Source organism: Sceloporus occidentalis, unplaced genomic scaffold (assembly GCF_023333645.1).
Source record: "Sceloporus occidentalis isolate IW3139 unplaced genomic scaffold, rSceOcc1.0.p SCAF_1, whole genome shotgun sequence".
NCBI classification, from domain to species: Eukaryota; Metazoa; Chordata; class Lepidosauria; order Squamata; family Phrynosomatidae; genus Sceloporus; species Sceloporus occidentalis.
The window spans coordinates 91062377-91088054 of NW_028316981.1; the positions used below are offsets into that span (position 1 = coordinate 91062377).

At 44.3% G+C, this 25678-nt stretch overlaps 1 protein-coding gene across 2 annotated transcripts in view; it reads left to right on the forward strand.

Moving 5' to 3' along the window:
• Positions 1 to 612: 612 nt before the first annotated feature.
• Positions 613 to 25678, forward strand: part of RNF130 (ring finger protein 130) — an 80937-nt gene continuing 55871 nt past the window's right edge. For both annotated transcript variants that reach the window (XM_089528902.1, XM_089528892.1), the window contains exon 1: positions 613 to 1565. In XM_089528902.1, coding sequence (XP_089385028.1) covers positions 1325 to 1565 — 241 coding nt within the window. In that variant the 5' untranslated portion in view covers positions 613 to 1324. The remainder of the gene's footprint in view (positions 1566 to 25678) is intronic.

Sequence of the window (25678 nt, forward strand, 5' to 3'; positions counted from 1 at the left end):
TATCCTACATTTCGGCCTTCTGTCCAGGAGGCATTCCAAAACGTCCTCCATTTGGAGACTGTCAAAGAAGCGTGGGTTTATTTCTTCTTCTTTGAGTGTTTTTGTCTTCCTCGGGATGACTTTCATTTTGTAATGCCCTACATTTTTCTTCTACGGCCTCCATTTGCTCCGCTCTGGGCCCAGAACAAACTCCAACTCCCAGAATTCCACAGCCTTGAGCCAAACCGGGTTATTTCTCCAGTGCGGATGTAGCCTCAGAGAGAAGCCTAAACTTATCACAGTTTTAAGCTACAGATTTCAGAATTCCATAGTATATTGAGGCAAGGCAGCTAAAGCGGTATCAAAGCGGGTTATTTGTGCTGTGCGGATGGGACCTCGGAGTGTTCTAGGGAGAAGAGGAGCCATTTCCAAGGAGCCACGCCTTCGCAATGAAGAAGAAGAAGAAGAAGAAGAGTTCACCCTCCTCCGCCCCTCCTCCCCCGCCCCTTCAGAGTGGGCGTGGCTTTCCCTACAAGGCCCCGCCCACCTCTTCCTCGAGGCGGGGGGCGCGCGAGTGAGCGAGCGACCGTTGGCTTGGCGCAGTGCGCCTGCGCAGTGCGTGCGCGAGGTGGACCTAGCCGGCGGCAGGTAGCCGTTGTTGGTTCCGCCATAACAAGACTCCGGAAGGAGGGAGGGAGGAGGCGACGGAGGCTGCGTGGGGCCGCTCTCTCTCTCTCTCTCTCTCTCTGTGCGTGTGGAGCCTTTGCGGGAGAGCGGAAGGACGCAGCCGGCGTCTCCCGGAGCAGCCTCCATGGGGCGCCTGCCTCCGCCGCTGCCGCCGCCCTCCTGGGGCTGAAGGAGGGGCTGCCCTGGCGAAGAGCGGAGGGGTCCAGCCTCCCTCCCGCCTCCGCAGGAACAAAGCCGACGCCGCCTTCGCCTTTAGCGGGCCCCGGCCGGGACATTGGAGCCCCTCCTGAGAGAGCCAGCTTCGGGATACGGACCCCCTTCTCCTCCTGGCCCTTTGCTCTTACTAAGAATGATAAACGATGATGCTGATGAATAAGTACTAAGTCCCGCGTCTCCCGACATCGGCGCCTGGTTGGCTGCCCAGCGTTGTTGGCTCCGGGAAGCTTGCCCTTGCCCTTGGCCGTTCCTTCCTGCGAGGATGAGGGAGGCCGCGGAGCCCCCTTCGCCCCTCCGCGGGGCCACCGCCAGCCGGCTCTGACGCGGGCCTAGAGGGGAGGCATGCCCGCGAGAGGCGCTGCTGGCCTTTGACCGGCGGGGGATTTGTGCTGGCTAGCCTTGCTTCGGAGACGCTTGCTCTTCCTCCGCCCGAGTCCGAAGGATGGCCCCCCGGTGGCCCCTGCTGCCCTCCTCGGCGCCCGTCCTGCTGGCCCTCCACTGCTACGCCCTCCTGGCCGCCAGCAGCGCCGACAGCGCCAGCCAGGCCTACTACACGGCCCTCCTCAACGTCACCGCCCTCAGCCCCGACCGCGCAGCCTTCCTCATCCGCGGGCGCTACGGCCAGGACTCCCCCAAGAAGGCCGTCACGGGCCTCCTGCTGGCCCCGCTCCCCATCAACGGCGGTGAGTGGGGCCCGGGCGTTCTGGGAATGGGAGGGAGGAGACTGGGCTGGGTGTCTGTGTGTGTGTGTGTGTGTATATATATATATGTGTGCAGGGTCACACAGTGTATAGATCTATCCCACTCTCCTCCGAAGAGGCCAGCCCCAGACGCTGGTGAACCTTCAGGAAGAAGCTCTTCCAGAACACGGACACAAAACAGCCCACAAGACCCACAAAAAACTCTGCAAGCCTTCAACTCCACGTTTTATTTAAGTGGTTGTTTCAGCCTTGGCATCTTTTGGGGAGAGACGCCCAATGTGTCAAGGGTTGGAAAGACGGCTCCAGTCCATTGGAGAGTCTCTGGGTGTCAGCTGCATCATTCCTATCAGGGGGCTGGGTAGCCTGAAGCTGCAAAGTTTGGGCTGCTAATAGATCTTGGATGAAATAAGACATTGTCAGCATTCGGAGCCATTGAAGGGAATGTTTAATTTAGCCCCTCACATCCAGTCAAGTGCTGGACCATAATGGCTTTCCTTTACCAGATTAAGTTCCATATTAATAGAACCATAGAATTGCTTCCTTAATACTTGTTGGTAGGCACCACAGACAGTTGACTCAAATTAAGTATCAGTTGATATCAGTTTGGTGTTTCAGATTGTCACTACAGATCCCAGGAATGGAAAAGACTTGGGAGAAGGGGACTTCTCATGAGGAAGTGCGCTTTTGAGTCGCTTGCAAGAGTTTGCAGTGTGCGCAGTGGTCATATAACAAATGGTAGTATCGCTTCCTCAAATACTGGGATGCCATGCTTATCCAGTTTCCACATTGAGAAACTGGAGCGTGTCCAGAGGAGGGCAACTAAAATGGTGAAGGGTCTGGAAACCATGCCCTATGAGGAATGACTGAGGGAGCTCTCCTCACATGCCTCATTAGACAACTTGTACTTAGATCTTTTTCATTTTTACCCCTGCTAAACTCTTTCATACAGTACATACATATTGCTTTCGTGCTGTCTCTAGGAGATATAAAGAAATGGTTCCAGGCAGGTGATTTTTTTCGGGAGCTTATATTTCTGCTTGAAAGAAGACTCTGTGTTACAGCTTCCATTGCAACATCATAAAGAGTGCTGCTGTATTGGGAAAATAGAGATCCATAATCATCTTCATTTTCTGCAGAGATGTATTTGCTTGAATTGCTATGAATGAAATTCTTTTCTCTTTCATCTTGTTCATCACTACTGTCTGTTTGTCTTAAATCTTCTGGCTCAGTGCCTGGAGCATTAAGAATGTTTAAGTAGCTTGTTGCATTTCATATTTGTAAAATATCTTGAGATTGTCATATGTGCCCAAAAAAGACATAGATAAACAGATATTTAATATCCTTGAATATAAACTGAGACAAAATGTGCAAAAGCAAGATCAGTAAATGTACTATAGAGGCATTTTAATAGATGCATATTCTGAACATCTCTAACTTTTGAAGAAGCTGGATAAGGCTACTCTAGGTGTACTCATTTGACTGTTCCAAGGTTGTAACAGAAATGTATCATAAAGGCCAAAGAGCCAGGTGTAGTGGTTTGGGTTTGGACTGTAACTCTGGACACCAGGGATCAAATCCCCATTTATTGATGAAAACCCACAAGTCACATTCTCTCAGCCTTAGAGGATGGCAAGGGGAAACCTGCCTGAACAAATCATGCCAAGAAAACCCCATCAAGGTGTCGCCATAAGTTGGAAATGATTTGAAGGCACACAACAGCAAGAAATCACGAGGCCAGTTTCATTACTACAAAAGATGATACCTGTGTTTAGTAGAGGCAGCATAATATTACAGTAATTGCAGTCAACACACAGTTTCAGTTTCTGAATATTGTCACCAGTATTAAGTACATCCTATTATTATTATTATTATTATTAACCTTTATTTATGAAGCGCTGTAAATTTACACAGCGCTGTACATACAATCTTTTTAGTTAGATGATTCCCTGCCCTCGGGCTTACAATCTAAAAAGACATGACACAGAAGGAGAAGGGAGTGGTGGAGGGAAAGGGTAAGAGGTCCAGCAGTTCCTCTCTACGTCTGAGATTTGTTAGAAACAATTTTATTTTAAATACTTCAAGCTTTCATAACATCTGAACATCTCCAGACCGCATCCAAAATCATGTATTATTATATGATATAAAAACAATTAGTTTCAAGTTGCTGTGTGGAATAATGAACCTTTCATCTGGTGAAGGAGAACCTTCCAGAGTTGTGGCACTGTCACAGAGAAAATGCTGCTCAGGAATCGTACAGTGTTTTCCATGAAATAAGAGGTGTGATGGAAGTTGTCAGGTATTGGAGAAGCTCATATTCCTAAGGTACAGTGGGCCTAGATCATTTGGGATGTGACAGATAATAGCTAGCACTTAACATCTGATACACAGAGAAACATGAGTTAAGGCAGTTGAGAGAAAATTTGGATAATATGTGGAGTAGGCCCTCCTGGCCTACTCCATCTTTCTCCAGCCTTCAGAGTTTGGATAATGGAGGCAAGGTCCTAGCAGCCTGAGGCCAGAATCCACAGCAGAGGTGGTGGCGGCAGGAAGAGCAAGGACTGTGCAACTCTGACGAAAGTGCAAATGCCAGTGTAGTGCACCAATAAGATTGTGCCAAAAAAGTGGCATCCAGTGTCCGCCAGTTGCTCCAAAGGCACCCACTCCTCAGGATCAGACAGGCTACAGGGAAGGGAAATATATTCCACCAGCTGACATTCTGTAGGTGGACATGGTTGGATTCCCCCATGAAGTAACACTCCAAATAACTCAGGGAAGAGCAACTTATAGAACTTCACCATTGGCTTTGTTGGCTAGGACTGATGGGAGTTGCAGTCCAGTAGTTTCTAATAGGCCATAAATTGCCCAACCCAATATGACTGATGATAAGCGGTCTGCCTATGTATAACTGGATGTATTAGTTTTCAGCCTTTCAGACTGATTATTTGCATTATGCAGTTCACTCTAGAACAAGCAGTTTAACCCAACCCAAGCTTGATTCTTTACAAATCTGTCTAATAATAACTGTCTGTGAATCTCTCAAACAAGTCTGATTCCCCCCCCCCCAAAAAAAAAGCCTGTGCCATTTCCACACACTGATAGCTCACAGTGTGCCCTACATACATTTTGAGATTTGAAAGGCAATAAAGTAGTGGTACTTGTTTTCTGTAATGAAGATTTGTTTTCATTTCTGTAAAGACTATCTGCATATATTTAGCAAGTTCTGGTACATAATAGCATCAGTTTCTACAATATCTCAGAGTTAGCTCTAAAGTCAAAAAGGAAATTGTTTATCTCTGGGATGCGAACATAACCATTTAAAGCCTAAGTGAATAATATAACAATATGATTGCTACTGTCAAGATAATATTTTCTAAAAAAATATTTTAAATATTGGAATACAATTCAAGGGGAGAGTAGGTAAACTAGTGCTTTAGTGCAGTTCTGTCTGAGACTTGTCTGTCCCCCCCCCCCTTCACTTCTTTTGGCTTCTTTCTCATTTTTCACCTTTCGATCTTCCTCTGCTTTTCTTTGTGCTCATTGCTATTAGCAAAAAAGGGGGGGTCATTATTAAGTATAGTGAGATATTTTTTTCCCTTTTTAGGGGAGGATTTTTTTAGAACAGAACAAGAAAAAATCTAAAAGTGTTTGTTTTTTTTTTGTAAAAGTGAACTCTTTTCCCAGTAAACGTCCCTATTTAAATAAATCTTTTGAGGCCAGTTCTTGTGCCCGTTATTCATAGGTAGCTGTTATTTTGAATTCAGACACCTTTTTACATTCAGTAAGTGATTTTACATTACTTTCAGATGATCAGTATGGTGGATAATGAAATTTTAGCCTTCCAAATCACTGCAGTTTTCTAATGGCAATGTTGTCTTCGTTCAGTAATGTACTTAAATATTTTCTTTTTGGTTGAGCCAGATAATGTAATTTTGATGTTACAGTATTTTATTTTGTATTGGATTCATTTTTAGTAGGTCATATAACAGTGAAACAGAATTATCAAATGTCATAAGACACATCTTTAAGATGTTATTGCATTTGACCAATTTTTAGTATTTTACGATATGCTTGATTAACCTTAATATGTTTTTCATAATGTTGACAATGGCATCTAGTGTTCTTTTGACATCAGGCACTCCAGTAAGCTAGTGGTGAAGAGGGACACCTAACACACTGATTAAATTCTTCTTAGCCAGATAATTCTTTAACAGTGAGGAAGGATGCAGCTATCCTGCATGCCACTGTTTTGTGTACATTTGCTGTTAAATGTAAGATTCAGATTTCTATAGTATTAGTAGATGCTGAAAGGGTGACATTTGTGGTGATGCAGTGCAGTCTGGATTCTGTGCATGGTACCAAATACAAGATGCCCTCTAGACATAGGCTTTGAGCTGCCACTTGCAAAATTTTGATCTGCTGCTGCTTGCTTAATGGCTATGTGACCCGTCCCTGAGAGAAAAGAAGCATACTTTAGTAATGTAACTGAGGACAGTGTGATATCAGTTCATTTTAATGTGATACCCATTTTTATTCATATGGGAAATAACAGCTGGTCCACGTTTTTGAGGTTAATGGTACTGGCTGAAAGCCAGTGTTGCACTAGGGTGCACCACAAACCTTTCTTCCCCTCCCCTTTCTCCTTGATGCTTGGAGACTGATTTTGAATGGTTTTCCAGACACTGCAGTAGTTTTTGGGGGTGAAAGGAGGTCTGCAGATGGGAATGAGAGACTATTTTACTCCCAGTTGTGCTGACAGTTGTGTCGTCACGTTGAATCCTGTCCACAGACATTGCATTAACTGAATTTAGGATTTGTAATGATTATAACTTCATGTATGGATGTTCTGGTGCACTGAATTGTCTAATCTAGTACTTTGTGAATAAAACAAGTTTGCACTCTAGTTTTAAAAGTATTTCTAATCAGTAATAGCATTTAAATACCATGTGTGGTGCCATTTCCATGTGTACTCCTAAAATATTTTAGTTACTGTATTTTAACAACTTTGTTTGCAGTGGACAAATTCATGCTGACTTTCAGATTGCTGTACTCTCATCTTGATTAGTAATATGTTGTAGGTGTTCATTTCTTGTCTGTTGAATTAGTGGATGTTTTCTTCAAATGTCATTTATTTCTTGTAGTAAGACTTTTCTTTACAAAAAGGTCCATGAATAATCTAGTTCACTAGAAAGAGCCCTGAAACTCCAGAAGTTAATTGTAAAGACAAGGTCTATACTGTGTGGGTTGTGGATCTTTTGGAATGCTCTCTTCCATAAACTGTGTATGCCCTTCTCTTGCTTTTAAGAAATTCTTAAAAAATCTTATTTATTTTTGTGTGCTTTGGAATAATTTTAGTATACTGTGCTTTTAATTTTTTAAAAAAATCCTCCTGCTTCTATATTTTTGTTGTTCATTTGTTATTCTAAAGATTAATGAATTGTTATAAGTTTTTTGTAACTTATAAGTCCATCTGCCTTGGTCCAGGCCTCAGAGGGAGAGAAGAACTGCTGGACCTGATCCCCCCCCCCCAACATTCCCTTCTCCTTTTGTGTCGTGTCTTTTTAGATTGTAAGCCTGAGGGCAAGGAACCGTCTATTATCCCCTCTGTTGTAAGCCACCCGGATTCCCAGTGATTGGGCGGCATATAAATAAATCCTATTATTATTATTATTATTATTTTAACTGCCATTGCCCAGATTGAGGTTTTGCTTATGATTTGAATGAAACAGGAGTTTGATGGTAGCACGTACAGTTCTTAAAAGTTGTTTCATACCGAGCAGCATGCGTGTTTTGGGGGCCCTTAATGTGCCCAAAAATGTCTAGGATGCTAGCCAAAGTGTAAAATATCATGTTTGATCACTGTTGGTTCATAAGTGTGCATGCTAGAGATAGAAAAACATATTTATTGTTTGGAAGGTACCTAAAGTAGCTAATGGGTATGGTCTTTGTTTTGGTTGCATTAAGTTACACAGTGTTTGGTGATTGTGTTATCACATATTTGGTTTGTGAAGCACAGCAGACAAAATTTTTAGATTGTAGATTTGTTTTTAAAGTATGTTGTCATTTGCTCTGTGAAGATTTGAATCCTGAAAAGCAGGCTACAAATCTATAATAGAATATAAGAAAATGGAATTTCTTCAGGGACTTACAATTGAATAAATCACATCCAAATAACATTTTATCTCCGACTGTATAAAAGGCCTAATCAAATTTTTCATTTTGGAAGAGTGTGTCCTGGTTCTGAGATTTGAGGACAGATTTTTCTTTAGCCTTTCCAAAATGCAGGGGACAGTCACGTTGCTTGATAATTTTGATATTTTTGGATATTAACAGAGATGAATCTATATAGAAAGGCATTTAAAAGAGAAAAAGAGCATTTACATTTTCAACCATCCACAGCTTGAAAATGTTTTTTTTTTAAATCCAATACCAAACTTTAATTTTGCCATTTTATATAAGGAGCACAAATTTACTGCACTATTGTATATAATGGGACCTGAGCATCCATGGATTTTGGTATCCATGGGGATCTTGGAACCAAACCCCTCCTCACCAAGGGCCCACTGTATATGATGGTGATTTTATGCAGTCATGTTAAGGAAGATCTAGGGTTGCATTGAACATATCTTTGTGCATAGACTCTGTGATTTGTGTGACTGAAGTACTTTGGTTGTTATGTAAAACTCAACATGTAAGCACTAGTGCATAATGGTGTCTAAGAACCCACAACCACATTGACCTTCAGTAGACAGAATGCAGGAATTTAATCAAAAATGGGAGAAAGTACCAGTCTTTGAGAAGTTCTCTATTTATTTATTTATTTATTTTTTAAAAAGAGAAAAAAAGTACCTTTCCTTCTTCTGGCTTGTTTTAGACAACTGGAGTGCCAGAATCTTTGTGGTAAAGTTAATGTTCTACCGTAGTTTTCTTCATTAAAAACAATGATTAAACCAACAGCTATGGTTATGCTTAAACCATAAATGGCCTGGATATATACTTGTGAGAAAGAAAGAAATTTCAAATGAGAACTTGCAGTTGAGTTAACATTTAAGAGATACAGTATAAACAAGAAATGGAGGAAGGTAGAAATCACCAAAGAGGGATAGATAGTATTTACATCTAGAGAGAAAGTCAGAAAAACAAATCTGAGGCTTGCTACAAGGCTTAAAAACAATGAAAAGAGTTTTTTGGAGAGGGGTTGCTGTTTGGAGCAAGAGGAAGGGCAAGGAAACTAGGGATACTGCATTGAGAGGATGGAGGAATGCTAACAGGTAACACAGAAGAGGCAGGACTACAAAACACTTTTTTGCCCGATTCTTCTACCAAACAGTGTGTTGTGTAATGAGCATAGAACAAATGATGCTGTAAGGGAACTTCATCCCCGAATAAGTAAAGAGGTAGTAAAGCTACTCCGAATGAATTCCAGCCTCCAGGACCTGATGAATTGCATCCAAGGATATTAAAGGAACTTGTTAATGTAATCCCAAAGCCAGTTTTGATTATCTTTAAGAATTCTTGGAGAACAGGAGAAGTCCAGCATACTGGAGGACAGTGAATGTTGTCTCCATCTTCAAAAAGGAGAAGAAAGGGGGTCTGAGCAACTACCAGCCGGTCAGGTTGGTATCAATGCCAAGCAGAGTTTTAGAACAGATAATTAAAAAGTAAGTGTGAGCAGTCAGAAAGAAATGCTGTGATTATTGAGAGCCAGCATTGGTTTCTGAAAAATAATTCATGCCAGACTAGTATTACCTCTTTCTTGATAAAGTTACAGGATCGGTAAATCAGGGGAATTCTGTGGATGTAATATATCTTGATGTCAGTAAGGCTTTCGACAAGTCCTCCATGATATAGTTGCAGTCAGGCTGGCAAAATATGGGCCAGGCAGTGCCTTTACTTTGGCCCCATTCCCATTCGCTCATTTGCCCTGGGTAGGTCCTGTCCAGACTTGCTGATCGGCTACCGAATCTCCCCAGAAAGAAGTTCCCACTACCTCTTACCTCGATCGATGTAATTTGCCCCTCTGAAGTTCACATTTGCAGTACCGCTTTAAAGTGGAGCCTCCTTTGTTGTCAATCAAATTCACTTCTCCTTTTGTCAAAGGTGATATATCCTACAGCCATTGGCCAACCAAATGGGTGCTTTCCCCCCTCAGTTTTTTTTAAAAAAAACTGGCGGCAGTGTTTGCATATTCTGTCAACTTGTCAAATTTAAAAACCTCCGTGTGTGTGTGTGTGTGTGTGTCTGAATGCCAGCCTCTAGTTTCCTCTTCGCTTCCAGCCCAGCATTTCCTCCTCTTTGGAACCTCTTCCCTTCCCTTCCCCTCCAGACCAATACGACCTTTAAAGCCCTTGCCTCCCCCCCCCCCCGTGAATGCCAGCCTCTTCACCTCCCTTCCAGCCCAAAGCATTTGCATAATCTGTCATAATAATAATAATAATAATAATAAATGTCTCTTGCAGGGGAGGCCACAACAGAATGCCATCTCTGCGTCCTCTTTCTTTACTTTCCCTCCAATTGCCTCCCCAGAATGCCATCTCTCCTTACATGCACATATGTAGCAAAAGCATTCGCATATTCTGTCACACACACACAAAAAAAAATTTTTTTAAAACCACTTGCAAAGTGACCGGTGCAAGAGGGGAGGCATGTTCCTCCCACTGCCCACCCTTTAACCTAAATCCCTCCCCTGAACTTGACCCGATCATGACCGGGGCCAAGTTCACATTTGCCAACAACAGGTAAGAAACGGGTTTTCCAAAAGAAACTGGAAATAATCCACTTTCGGAAAATCCGCTCTAAAGGGGGATTTGCCCTGCATCTGGTGTGCAAGACCCTGATCCTGATGTGTGGGAACTTCCCACTTTTAATCTGGGTTACAATTTGGTACAAAAGGTAGTCTGAATGGCCCCTTTGTTTTATGATGAACTGAACTCAAAGAGTACTCACAAATGGTTGCTCTTCATCCTGGAGAGAAGTGATTGATGGGGTACTACAAGGTATTGTCCTGGGCTGGTGATGTCAGCATCTTCATAAATTACATGGATTATTTACAGATGATACCAAATTAGGAGGGGTAGCTAATAACCTAGAGGAAAGGATCAAGTTTCAAAATTACCATAACAGATTGAAACAAAAACCAGAAGCATAGAATCCTAGAGTTGGGGAAGGGCAGAAGGGTCACACAGTCTAATTCTCAATGCTAGAGAATTCTGGGAACTGTAGTTTTGTGACAGATTTAACCTGTGTCAGCGAGCTCTGCTACCACAGTAAACTACAGTTCCCAGGATTCCCTACCACTGAACCAGGGCAGTTAAAGCAGTCCCAAACTAGATTATTTCTGCAGTGTGTTTTGGGCCTCAGTTCCCTAAGGCATTTCTTATAAAGCTTGGCTTCCTGACCTTTTGATCATCCTTCTCTGCACTTGTTCCCACTTGTCAGTACTGGTTAATAATAACAATAATATTGTACCCAGAACTGGACACTGTGTTCCAGATGAGTCTGACCAAAGAAGAGAGTGGTGCTGCTACTTTCCTTAATCTGGACTCTGTACTCTGTTGATGCAGTCTAGAGTTCACTTGACAAATCTTGACAAGAAAACCCCATGGTAGATTTGCCTTAGGGTCACCATAAGACAAAAATGATTTGAAGGCACACAACAACAGTAAATAACTAGACCTATGTATTGCTTTCATATGTACTGCTTTCAAGCCATTTGTCCATTTCAGTTTTTCTGTCTCGATATAGTACTTTATGTTTTGTTAGTTTTGGCCCAGCTGTCCGATTTGTCAAGATCATTTTAAATTCTGAAATGGGTATTAGCTAACACCGCTCCCCCAGTTATTGGTGTCATCTGCACATTTGATAAACATACTAGGTGTTCCATCCTCTTCATTTATAAAGAAAGTAGCAGTTTTCCTTAATTCTGGAGATTAAGAGAGGGTAAGAACAACAAAAAGGGCTATTTTGGGTATGTCCGCAGCAAAAGGAAGCAGAATGAAACGGTAGGGCCATTGTGTAGAGAAGATGGCAAAATGCTAACAGGGGACCGAGAAAAGGCAGAATTACTCAGCACCTTCTTTGCCTCATTCTTCTCAGAAAAGGAAAAGAGTGTTCAACCTGAGGATAATGGAGCAGAGGACAGAATAGGGGAAATTCAGCACAGAATAAGTAAAGAGATAGCACAGGAATATCTGTTTAATCTAAATGAATATAGTCTCCAGGACCTGATGAACTACATCCAAGGGTATTAAAAGAACTGGCAAATGTAATATCGGAGCCATTGGCAATAATCTTTGAGAACTCCTGGAGAACAGGAGAAGTCCCAGCAGACTGGAGGAGGGCAAACGTTGTCCCCATCTACAAAAAGGGGAAAAAGAGAATCCCATCAATTATCATCCAGTTAGTCTGACATCAATACCAGGAAAGATTCTAGAGCTGATCATTAAACAGAAAGTCTGTGAACATCTAGATGGCAGTTCCATAATCACAAACAGTCAACATGGGTTTCAGAGAAACAAGTCATGCCAGACAAATCTGATCACTTTCTTTGATAAAATTACCAGCTTGGTAGATGAAGGGAATGCTGTGGATATAGTATATCTTGATTTCAGTAAGGCCTTTGACAGGGTTCCCCGTGACATTCTTGCAAACAAGCTAGTGAAATGTGGGCTAGACAACATAACTGTTACATGGATTTGTAATAGGTTGACTGGCCAAACCCAAAAGATGCTCAACAATGGGCTCCTTTTCATCCTAGAGAGAAGTGACCAGTGGGGTCCCACAGGGCTCTGTCCTGGTCCAGTGCTATTTAACATCTTTATCAGTGACTTGGAGGACAGAATTGAGGGCATACTCATCAAATTTGCAGATGACCCCAAATTGGGAGGAGTAGCTAATACCCCAGAGGACAGGATCAAAATTCAAAATGACCTTAATGGATTAGAAAGCTGGGCCAAAGCTAACAAAATGAATTTCAACATGGAGAAATGTAAGGTACTGCACTTAGGGCGGAAAAATGAAATGCACAGATATAGGATGGGGGAAACTAAATTATGAAATGGCAAATTATCTTGCTTATAGTGATGGCCCTGTTTTTGTTCATTAAAAATATTTTTTTAAATGAATTTGGGGGATGTGTGCTTTTCCTTCCCAACACTGTGGAATGTCATGTCCTGGGCCCAGTGCTATTCAATATCTTTATTAATGACTTAGATAACAGTATTGGAGGCATAGTTATCAAATTTGCAGATGACACCAAACTAGGAGGATTAGCTAATACTCCAGAGGACAGGATCAACATTCAAAATGATCTGGATAGACTAGAAAGCTCGGTCAAAGCTAACAAAATGAAATTCAACATGGAGAAATGTAAGGTACTGCATAGAAAAATGAAATGCACAGATATTGGATGGGGGACACCTGGCTGAATGAGACTACATGTGAAAGGGATCTGGGAGTCCAAGTAGACCACAAGTTGAACATGAGTCAACAGTGCGATGCGGCAGCTAACAAGGCCAATGCGATTTTAGGCTGCATCAATAGAAGTATAGTGTCTAGATCAAGAGAAGTAATAATGCCACTGTATTCTGCTCTGGTCAGGCCCCACCTGGAATATTGTATCCAGTTCTGGGCACCACAATTTAAAAAGGACATTGAGAAACTGGAGCGTGTCCAAAGGAGGGCGACTAAAATGGTGAAAGGTCTGGAAACCATGCCCTATGAGGAACGACTTAGGGAGCTGGGGATGTTTAGCCTGGAGAAGAGAAGATTAAGAGGTGATATGATAGCCCTGTAGGGATGTCATATTGAGGAGGAAGCAAGCTTGTTTTCTGCTGCTCCAGAGACTAGGACCTGAAGCAATGGATGCAAACTGCAGGAAAAGAGATTCCACCTCAACATTAGGAGGAACTTCCTGACAGTAAGGGCTGTTCGACAGTGGAACAAACTCCCTCAGAGTGTAGTGGAGTCTCCTTCCTTGGAGGTCTTCAAGCAGAGGCTGGATGGCCATCTGTCGGGGATGCTTTGATTTAGATTTTCTGCATGGCAGAGGGTTGGACTGGATGGCCCTTGTGGTCTCTTCCAACCCTATGATTCTATGGACATCAAGTCCAGAACAGAACCCAGAAGCACCCATTTCCCTGAATGCAGAGCAACCATTGGTGAACACTGGGTTTGGTCGGTCAACTCCACCTAACAGTAGCCTTCTCTACTAGCATGACTAGTCTTCCAGGTATTTTGTACTTCAGCTCCCAGAATTCTTGGCTATTGGCCAATTTGGCTGGGGCTTCTGGAAGTTTAGGTCCAAAACATCTGGAGAACAAAAGTTTGGGTTTTAGATAAAAGACACAATAAGCTAATACGTCAAAGCTTATTATATTACAAGGAAGTTAGTTATAGACAGCCCTCTGTATCCATGAATTCTGCATCCATGGATTCAACCACTCATAGCTAGAAAATATTAAATAATAATTTTTAAAAAGCAAACATTGATTTTGTCATTTTATAAAGGGATGCCGTTTTATTACATCATGGAACTTGAGCATCCAAGGATTTTGATATCCACAGGGGTTTTTGGAACCAAACCCCAGCAGATACCAAGTGCCTATTGTACAGTGAAATTAGGCATTTCCATATATGACCAAGACAGATCTGCACTGAAATTTTAAGAAATTTTTACATTGAATCCATTATATCAAAAGTTGTTTTCTGTACTCTGTCTTCTTTGTTTAACAATTTCTATACCAAGTTTCATCTACATCAATTCAGATTAAAGGTAGATGTTTTAAATTACTGTATGTAGAGTTAATTTAAGAAGATGATTGTTTGCCTTGCCTAACCATTTCAGTGAGTGGTTAATTTATGTTATTTGGTTATTGTGTTAATACATGTGCAATTCCCCCCTCCACTGATCCCCTTCCCAGATGGACTATACATGTACAGAATCTCTATTATGTGTTACCATCTGTATATTCCACATATTAATGTTTTCCAATTGAGCAAGCTGTGCATCTGTAAGCAACATTTTCTTAGCACTGTCTTTGTTGTTGTAGTGTGCCTTTAAGTCATTTCCAATTTACAGCAGTCTTAAGGAAACCCTATCACAGGGTTTCATGACAAAATTTGTTCAGAGGAGGTTTGTCATTGTTTTCCCCTGAGGCTGAGAGAATGTTAACTGCCCACAGTCAATCAGTGGGTTTCATGGGTGAGCCTACTAAATTGTTAACCAAAAGTGTTCCAGTGTTATAATGCAAGTATTGTATTTGTTGGATGTGCATATTTTTCAGTTTTATTGTGTTTTGGAACTGGGTGTCAACTGAAATATTTCAAAATGAAAATGCAACTCTTAGCCATAGGCAGAGTCTTTCTTGTTCTGTTAACAGATTACTTATCCATTTCTTAAATTTCAAGAGAGGAGTCCAAAGGAACTGATTTTTCTTTAATTTTTCTTTGCTCAGAATAGTTTGATTCTAGTAAATACCCGAAAATCACACTTACATTCTCTTATTAACTATAGAAATAAGATGGATTTTTATTACAATCATATGAAGAAGATACTCCTGAATTTTGGGATAGATTTCTCCAAATAATCCAATGCATTTTGACTTTCAGAACATCAGAAGGAGGAGACTTGTACTGTAAGCACTGATTGCAGACACCAGAGAGAAATGTATTACGGTGGACCCTTGTTATATGCTGGAGTTTGGTTCCATGATCCCCCGTGTATAACAAAATCCATGTATGCTCAAGTTCCATTAAATATAATGACATAGCAAAAAGGTGTCCCTTATTTCTCAGAGAGGTATTCACCCGAGCAAGATTCGACCAACTTGATACCATGGTAAGACATGGAAGATTCCTGGGTATCCCTTATAACGAATGAATTTGTATTTGTGGGGATCATGAAATTGAGGATCTAGCACACATTTTGTTTAGATGTAATTTGTACCAAGTAGAAAGGGATCAATATCTTCATCCCTATATTAAACGAACAATATTCTGGGATACCCACATCAGAACATCATACTTTATGAGTGGACAAGACTCAAAAACCTCTATTGCCACAGCTCGGTTCCTTCATAAAGCATCGCTGTTGAGATCTAGATATGTGGGAATGATTGGTGTTAATTGTAAGGGGGATGAACAGATTTGACGTATGTCGACGGTTATTTTATGTTACTTCTGCCTCCCATTTCAATTCCAATTTTAATTCTGTTTTACTTTTTATGGTAACTATCTTACAGATTACTGTTTAATTGTTAACTATTTTATTTTATCTGTTTATTAGTATTTCTTCTTCGTGGTCTCTGCGAATCATACAAATGGGTTTCACTGCGCCTGCGCAGTGCTGTTCGGAACTTCTAGAATCACTGGGCAAAGTACACTTTGCAACAAAAATGAAACTTTTTGGCGGTAACCCCGCCCATCCACTATAAAGCCCCTGCTTCCCGCTCTTTTCCCCAGTTCCTTTTTTCCGCCGCGCTTGCTGCTGTAGAGGAACTTCGCTTGCTATTGCTAGCTCTTTGGACTGAATCACTGGCTCTTTTTGACTTCGGACTGGTTTTTTGACATTTCTGGCTCTGTTTCCCCCCCGTGTTTGGTGACTTTGGACTGTTTTCTCAACCTTTCTGACTCTACGTGTTTTGGCGACTTCGGATCGGCTTGGCGCTGGCTTCGTCTTCAACCTCCAACATGCCGGCTCCGTTCAAGAAATGTGAGGTCTGCGGCGGTAAGGTGCCGATTCAGGATCCGCATTCCTCCTGTCTGCTCTGCCTGGGTAGGGACCATGATGTCAAGGCTTGCGCCCTCTGCAAGTCCTTGACCTCCCAGGCGAGGAAAAACCGGGAGTCGCGACTTACTTCGGCCATTGCTCAAGGGGTGTTGAAGAAGCCCAGGGAGGGAGACCCTCGTCCTTCTTCGGCTCCTACGGCCTCCCTTGTCACCGGACCCAGCAGTCCAGCTAGTGTGGCCTCAGCACCCCCCGCTGATGCGACCCGTGGTTCGGCTGAACCCAGTGCCGCCAACGCAGTGGCCCGTGGTCTTGCGTTACCCAGTGCCACCTCCAAGCCTCCCAAACGCCCGCATAAGACCTCGGGCAAAGGGGAGCCGTCCGGGTCTTCTCCCTTGATCCGGACGGAGAAAACCGGCGTCTTAACACCCGGTTCCAGTTCTTCGGCTCGGCAGGAGACGGCTGTGGATCCGACCCTCGGTACGGGCTCTAAACCCTCTAAGGTCCCTTCCGACCCATCGGCTCGCAAGAAGGACTCCAAGACAAAGTCTGGTGACGTCAGGACCAAGCCTTCGGGCTCGAAAGTCCCTTCGACCTCCACCGGCTCAGCGAAGGACGCGAGGCCACCAGCTGGCCCCATTTCGGAGGCTCCTGGTCCTTCTACCGACACGCAGCCTATCACCCCTTCAGTCAAGGGCGATGTTCCCCGACGTCACGGCGACCGGGACTCGACTAAGTCCTCCAAGAAGAGGAAGCATGACCGGGACAAGACTCCTCAGCCTCCACGGGACGACCTCTTCGACCCCGATCCCGTCTCGAAGAAAGTCAAGACATCCGTCAAGGGCTCCGATTCCGTCTCGAAGAAGACCAAGACACCCGTTAAGGACTCCGCAAGATTCACAGCGGTGAGAGACATCCCTCCGTCAGCCCGCTCGGTGTCACCTCGCCAGGTACCTCTCGAGCCCGTCATCCGCCGTCCTGTTGAGGAAGAGACGCCTTCTTCGCCCCAACTTGACCTGCCCACGATACCATTCATCCACTCCGAGGACGAGGAATCGCTCCCTTCGAGCCGGCGTTCCCCCGCACCTGTCCCGAAGCCTTCCCGAGGGGCTCCTCGTGAAGACCCTGATCTGTTTTACGATTCGGACTCGGGCAAGTATTATATGGCTGTATCCAGAGAACAAGCTTTCGAGTGTTTTTCGTCGAGGCACCCTGCCCAGAAGCCACCTACTCTTAAGCAGCCGGCTCCCGTTCCATCACACCTTCCTCAGAGATCCACCGAGGAGGCTCACGCGTCGGACCACCCCCGCTCTAAATCCTTGCAGGTCGCACAGGAACCCGAGCCTGTGGACTCCGAACCCGAAGTGGTGTCGTCGGACGATGACTCCGAGATGGACCTTTCATCCCCTGACTCACCACAGGAGATGCACCGGCCGGAACCGTCTTCGCCAACCGATGATGTACGCTCATTTAATGAGCACATCATCAAGATGGCTAATGCACTCGACATCGAGCTGTCCTACGCCACCGATGGTGCTCAAGATCCAGTCGATCGTCGGGTTCAGGGTAGAGTGCCTACTCCTCCGTCTATTCCCCTGCTGCCGTCCCTGGAAACAATCCTAAAGCGCTCTTGGGATTCTCCAACCTCCTTGGCGGGATCAACTCGTAAGGTGGAATCTCTCTACAGGATTTCCCCTGCGTGTTGTCCTTGGCTGGCGTCGCACCCGAAACAAAACTCGGCCATAGTTGAGGGCTCTCAACAGACTTTCACCCAAAAACAGGCCACATCCCCCGCCGACCGGGAGGCCAAGAAGGTGGACGCTCTAGCCAAAAAGGCTTATTCTGCTGCTGCCCTTGCCGCCAAGGCTGCGAATTACAACGCATGTATGGGGGCATATGTTCAGACACTAATGGAGAGCATCTCCCCTTTGGTACCGGATGTCCCGGACGACGTTCAACGGAGGCTGGTCGAGATTAGGGACGAGGCCCACTCGATAGGTAGTTGGCTTATCACCACAGCCAGGAACATCACTGACTGTGTGGGCAGGGCGATGTCAGCGGCTGTTGCACTTCGTCGCCACGCATGGCTCCGGGGCTCCGATCTTAACCTTAATGCCAGAGCCGCAATCGAGGAGATGCCAATTGATGGATCGGGTCTTTTCCATACTGACACCGATGAGGCCCTCAACAAGAAGTACCGGATGAAGGCAGCGGCCAGAAAACATGGCATGTCTTCGACCTCGACCCCGCCGTTCCGGAAGAGGCAGCGCCAATGGCAGAGTCAAGGTCAGTCCCAGAGGCCTTTCCATCAGGATCGTCCTTTCCAACAACAGGGGCCCCAGAGATCGAGGTATCCCTCGCAATCCTCCTCTTCCTCGGGCCGATGCAACAACTCGGGTCGGTACCGAAAGAACCGACGCCAGGAACCGGACCAGGCCAAGAAGCGGGCCTGAAGGTCTCCAGCGCGCTTCGTCCCTGCCTTTTTTCCCTCTTCATTTCTTGATATTTTGAGGCCGTTCGGAGACACCTGGGCCAAAATTACTTCGGACTCGTGGGTCCTCAGTATTGTCCGTAAGGGCTATGCCCTCGAGTTCTTGCATCTCCCTCCAACTGGACTTTTTGTTTCTACCCCACCCTCTGACACCCTTCTCGACGAAGTGCGCTCTCTCCTCGCTAAAGGGGCGATTTCTCCCATCACCTCAGATGAATTCCACAGATCCTTTTTCTCCCGTTATTTCACTGTGCCCAAGGCTGATGGGGGCATCAGACCTATTTTAGACTTAAGAAACCTTAACGAATTCCTTGATTATCGGCGTTTTCGTATGGTAACCTTGGCTTCTATCCTTCCTTTGCTCCATCAGGGCTTGTGGTTCGCAACCATCGATCTCAAGGATGCCTACTTCCACATAGGGATACGGGAGTCCCACAGGCGGTTCCTCGCCTTCGCCGTCGGTACGGAGGCCTACCACTACAACGTCCTCCCCTTTGGACTTGCCACGGCCCCGAGGGTCTTCACCAAGTGCATGGCACCGGTGGTGGCCTATCTTCACCAGAAGGGCTTAATGGTGTTCCCCTACCTGGACGATTGGCTCTTTGCGGCAGACTCCGAGTCCCAGCTCCGGGAGGCGGTCGAGTTCGCTTTGGATCTACTCGCGTCCCTCGGCCTCGTCATCAATTTGGACAAGTCCCACCTAGACCCGTCCACGCGCATCAGATTTATCGGCGCCATCCTCGACTCCATGCTTTGCATCGCATATCTCCCTCGGGACCGTTTCCAGGCGTTGACGGTGGCTGTCCAGTCCTGCATGGCCCACAGAAGAGTGAGAGCCAGGGATGTCCAGGTGGCACTGGGACATATGGCCTCCACAACCTTTGTCACCCCACTGGCAAGGCTCCGCCTTCGTCCCCTCCAGTCTTGGTTCCTGTCAACCTTCGACCCCATGACAGACCATCCCAACAAGTGGCTCTCCGTCCCAAGGCCGGTCGCTTCCTCTCTGCGATGGTGGCTAGACTCCCGCAACGTCTGCGCAGGCATGCCCTTTGTCTCTCCGCAGCCTCAGTTAACCCTGACGACGGACGCGTCGCTAGAGGGTTGGGGAGCTCACCTGCTCGACCTGACGATAACGGGCAGATGGTCCCGGACCGAGAGCTGCCTTCACATCAATGCTCTGGAAATGCTGGCGGTAGAGAAGGCTCTGCGAGCATTCGAACTGTCTCTATCACGCAAGGTGGTCTTGCTCAGGACGGACAACACCACCGTGATGTTCTACATCAACAAGCAGGGCGGTACCAAATCCACCACCCTGTTGGACATCACGCTTCGAATTTGGAATTGGTGTGTCCTCAGGGAGATCACCTTACAAGCAATCCACTTGCCTGGAGACGAAAACGAGCTGGCAGACCACCTCAGCAGATCTACGACTTCTTGCCACGAATGGAAACTACACCCGGAGACGGTCGACGACCTCTTCAAACGTTGGGGTTATCCTCAGATCGACCTCTTCGCGACCGCTCGCAACACCCAGTGTCCCCAGTTCTGCTCTCGGACGCTAGCCGACGACTGCCTCGGAGACGCGTTCGGGCTCACGTGGTCGGGACCGATGTTTTATGCCTTTCCACCGTTCCCGATGATCACCAAGGTGGTTTCCAAAATCACGATGGACTGCCCAAAGGCGATCCTCATCACCCCTTGGTGGCCGAGACAACCATGGTTTCCAGTGCTCCTGCATCTCTCCAAGAGACAGTTTCTCCGGCTCGAGCCGCGTCCCAACCTCCTCACGATCCGGGACGGACGTATACGCCATCCGGACGTCGACAACCTCCCCTTGGTGGCTTGGAGACTCCATCCTTGACGTCTCTACCTGAATCGGTACGGATGGTGATCTTGGCCGCACGGAAACCTTCAACTCAGAGGTCCTATGCGGCTAAATGGAACAGGTTTCTACAGTTCCTTACCGAGAAGGAACTGACTCCGGACCAAGCCACGACACCAGTGGTATTGGAGTTCCTGAAGGCACTAATGGATGCAGGATTATGTGTCACTTCCTTGAAGTGCTACCTCTCTGCCATTTGCTCTCATTTCCAGTTTGGGAGCAAGCTTTCTTTTTTCAAAGATCCTTTTATAAAGGCCTTTCTTAGGGGCTGCGCTAACCTACGTCCCCCAGCTTCGGTACCGACCCCGGCTTGGAGCCTGGACTCGGTGCTGGCGGCCTTGCAAGACAAACCCTTCGAACCTATGGCCACCACTGACTGCAGACTTTTAACTTGGAAGACAGTGTTCTTGGTGGCTATCACTTCAGCCGGCGTGCGGGCGAACTTTGTGCACTACGACGGGACCAACCCTTTCTTAGGTTCCATAAGGACAAGGTGGTCCTCCGTACCGATATCACCTTCCTTCCGAAGGTGGTCTCGACCTTTCACATGTGCCAGGACATTGTTCTACCCACCTTGGCCCCGGACCCGACCACCGAGACCGAGCGGACTCTCCATTCCCTCGATGTTAGGAGGGCGCTTGCTTTTTACCTGGACAGGACTGCAGCATCCAGTCGGTCTGAGAGGTTGTTCCAATGTTATTCGGAACCAAAAAGGGGGCTTCCTGTTTCTCCTCAGAGGTTGTCTAAATGGGTAGCGGCTACCATCCACCTCTGTTATGAACTGTTGGGACGGCCGCTCCCGACGAGGGTTCGCTCCCATTCCACCAGGGCGATAGCAGCATCCTCCGCCTTTTTAAATGGAATTCCCTTGGAGGAGGTATGCAAAGCTGCTGTTTGGTCCCAGCCAATGACTTTTATTAAACATTACAGGTTGGATGTTAGGGCCAAACGAGATGCAGCATTTGGGAGAGCTGTATTGATCTCAGGGCTACACTAATAGTCTTTGCCCGCTGTTGATAGAGACTTGAGACTCTCCAGATTTATTCAGTTCTTCTAGGTACTGATTACGGCTCCACGAATTATAGGTACCTTGTGTCTTACCTCCCTGAGGCTTAAATACCAGTTCTCAGTTATTGGTCAAGGTGCTTTAATAATGACTGACACAATTGTTGGGTTTTTAATGGTTTTATTTGTCAATAAACCGGTTTGTTTGACCTGTTTGTCTCAGGACACTCCCTCCGCCGCTCACCTGAGCTTGTCAGTCTAAACCCATTTGTATGATTCGCAGAGACCACGAAGAAGAAGGACAGGTTGCTTACCTGTAACAGTATTTCTTTGAGTGGTCATCTGCGAATACATACAAATCCCACCCATCCTCCCCTCTGTGTCCTGCTCTTGATTGGCCTTCTCTAACGCCTACGCGGCGTAAAAATGCGGAACTGGGGAAAAGAGCGGGAAGCAGGGGCTTTATAGTGGATGGGCGGGGTTACCGCCAAAAAGTTTCATTTTTGTTGCAAAGTGTACTTTGCCCAGTGATTCTAGAAGTTCCGAACAGCACTGCGCAGGCGCAGTGAAACCCATTTGTATGTATTCGCAGATGACCACTCGAAGAAATACTGTTACAGGTAAGCAACCTGTCCATCCTTTAGCACATATTGTATATCTTTTAGATATATATAAGCTGTATACAAGTAGTGCATGTTCTGGTCCTGGTGCACGCTTAGGTTATGCATATGTATTTATATTGTATGGAGATTTATTGCACCTAGTGCACTATATTTACATTTTATATATAGCTGTGTGATACTGTTTTTTTATATGTTACTAGCATTTTGAAACGGCCCTTGGGCTACTCAATAAATTGTTGTTGTTGTTGTTGTTGTTGTGTCCCTTATAAAAAATAGAAAATCAAGGTTTGATATTTGAAATTTATACTTTTTTTGAACATTTTCAAACTGTGTATGCTTTAATCCGTGTATAAAAAATCAATGTATAAGAAGGGCCAACTGTAGTTCATATGAAAGACATGCATTGCTAGATTAGACAGATGGATGAGTTTAGGAAGATTAATTCTAAATCTAAAGGCAATTTACCTATATTTATGTCCAGCCTTCAGTAAGAGAGGAATAAGAAGCAATTCTACATATTCTGAGCCAGATAGACTTTGGAAATGGCAACATAGTATAATCATGGCCAAATTGCTCCACTTGAGAAGTTCAGTCTATATTGTGAGATAGCTGGATGCACAACAATGCAGAAATAAAATATGAATCCATTAGTCCTTGGAAACTAACCTGAAATAATACAATATATGGAACTTGGCAGCTTTTTCAAATTTTATATACTGAGCATTTTGTACAATAGTGAAATGGCTCAAATGGCATCAGATCTCATATTTTAACAAATGATTTGTATCAGCTTGAAATTACTCTTAAATTGCTTTTCATTATGTTATGGACACTTTCCAGCATATATATATATATATATATAGAGAGAGAGAGAGAGAGAGAGAATTTCATCTTGAGAAAAATATACATTGCAAATGGATGCTGAATAAACTGATTGCGGATGACAGAAGGTAATGGACAACTATTGACAAATTAGATGATATGGTTCTCTCTGTCCCTTGCAATGCTGATTGATATGTTTGGCATTTGAGGTGTATAATAATCTCCCCTAGTTCCAGTAAGGTTTGGAAAATTCTATAGGAATGTTAACTTGATTGATTCTTGTTTCCTGATCCTTGCTGAAAAACAATTTAGCTCATTTTAGATTGCTCAGATGACCTACATATCACCTATTTTAGGCCCAGTCTGTGTAGCGGACAGTAGGTTTCTTGTACTAGCCAGTAGGTTTCTTGTACGTCTGAATTTGTATTCAGATTTTCCTAAGCATTTAACAGTTTCAGATCCAGCTGGCAAGAAAGGGAGAAGCAAATGGTTTAGTAGCAGATACCCTGGCTTTTGTTCCAGGATGGTATCTCAGCATCCTATTCCTATGGCTACAGTCCAGAGAGTGACAAGCAAATTACAAACATACTTCAATTTTCAAAGCCAGTAACACATAGTGGTTTCACTTAAAGATTTATCCTCGTAGCAGACAAATTACAAATACACGCATACATCAGTTAACAAAGCTTCTAACAGTAAAGCTCATTCTTACAAAGTATTTTTATGGCTGCCCATTCCCCTTCCTGTTTACCTCTCAAAATCCAAAATTGTCTAGCTGGAAGGTTTGTTTTTTATCAGTTTTTTTTTTTACAACATTAACATTGGGAAAATAGCAGAGGATGGCTGAAAAAACACAAACTTTTTGTGTCAGGTTTGAAAAGCATGGCTGTAGGAAATAACGCATTAAAACTTCAGCTGGAAAGGCATGGGATTCTGCTCTATTCAGTCCTACTGGAGCCATGTGTGCTTGTCTAATAACAAACATGGTAGATAGCAGCTGCCTCTAGAATCCTTTATTGAACATCTGTGAACAGCAAAACAGAAAGGAGAGGAGAGCAGATAAACCTGCCTCACCAGCTATACCTAGTATGTTAAAAAAAATGGTGAAGATCTACAAGTTTGGCTACCAGAATAAAAATCATAAGGAAGGTGGAGGATGATGAAAGAAAAATCCATTGTGAATTTGGAAGAAGCCTTCAAGTTCTCTGTAGAAGGTTCAAAAAAATTTTGTTACCTACTAGACTTTTCACATGAGCACCTTTTTTATTTTGAATAAAAAGTTTACCGAAACTGCTCTCCCTTTTTTCTCTTTAAAAGGTAATGCCCAAGAACACACCTACTTTGTTAAATGAAACACAGTTGGTCCTCTATATCCATGGATTATGTATCCATGGATTCAACCATCCATGGTTTAAATTTTTAAAAAAGCAAAAAGCAAATTTTGATTTGGCCTTTTATATTAGGGACACCATTTTATTTTGCCATTATATATAATAGGACCTGCGCATCCTCAGATTTTGGTGTTCACAGGGGCTTCTGGAACCAAACTCCAGCAGATACCAAGTGTCTCCTGTATACCTGTATGGGACAGGTGAATAATGTCATTCTGAATAAGCAGTTGTTTCTCCATCATAGGATAGCTTGGCTTATTAGCTTTTATTCATTTTTTAAATTATTTCCTGTCCTTGGAGCGTGTCCAGAGGAGGAGGACCAAAATGGTGAAGAGTCAGGAAACCATACCTTATGAGGAAAGACTTAGGGAGCTGGGTACTTTTAGCCTGCAGAAGAGAAGGTTAAGAGTTGATATGATAGCCCTGTTTAAAAGTGGGTGTTGGTAGATTATGCCAGTAAGAGAAGTTGAGTCTAGTGTAGCCAAACCTCTAACTGATCTCCTAAACTTTGTGGTCTTTAAAGCTGGGACAGAATGTGAAGTAAACCCTTGCAATTCAATAGTATTCTCTTTATGAATCCATGTTTCTTGTAAAAAAAATGATCTCATAGGCCTGCAGGAAAGTAAAAAAAAATTATCATCTTGGGCCTTATTTTACCATCCTGCAATATTCCATGATATGAGTCTAATTAGGGTGTCATCTGGTCAAGAGGTACCACCCTGGAATTTATTCATGTCTGTTGGTAAATGTATATCTTTAATTGTTAATGTAAAATTGTTACCCTTTTACAGATAATTCTGAGTATCTCCTATGTTTAATTTATTAGCCAGTGGATTTATATTAATAATATTTCGTTTGGTACTTTTTAAAAGTCCAAAGTTGGTCTTGTCTGAATGGTTTTCAAAAGGGTCACAATTTGCACATTCTGTTTCACAGAGTTTGTTCAGGTGAGCTTGGAGTGAATTGAGTCTACCTATAATAGTTTAAGTATTTGAAGGGGTGTCACATTGAGGATGGAGCAAGCTTGTTTTCTGCTGCTCCAGAGACTACAACACAGAACAATGGTTGCAGACTACAGGAAATAGATTCCATCCATATATTAGGAGGAACTTGCTGACAGTGAAGGCTGTTTGACAGTGGAACATACTCCCTCGGTGAG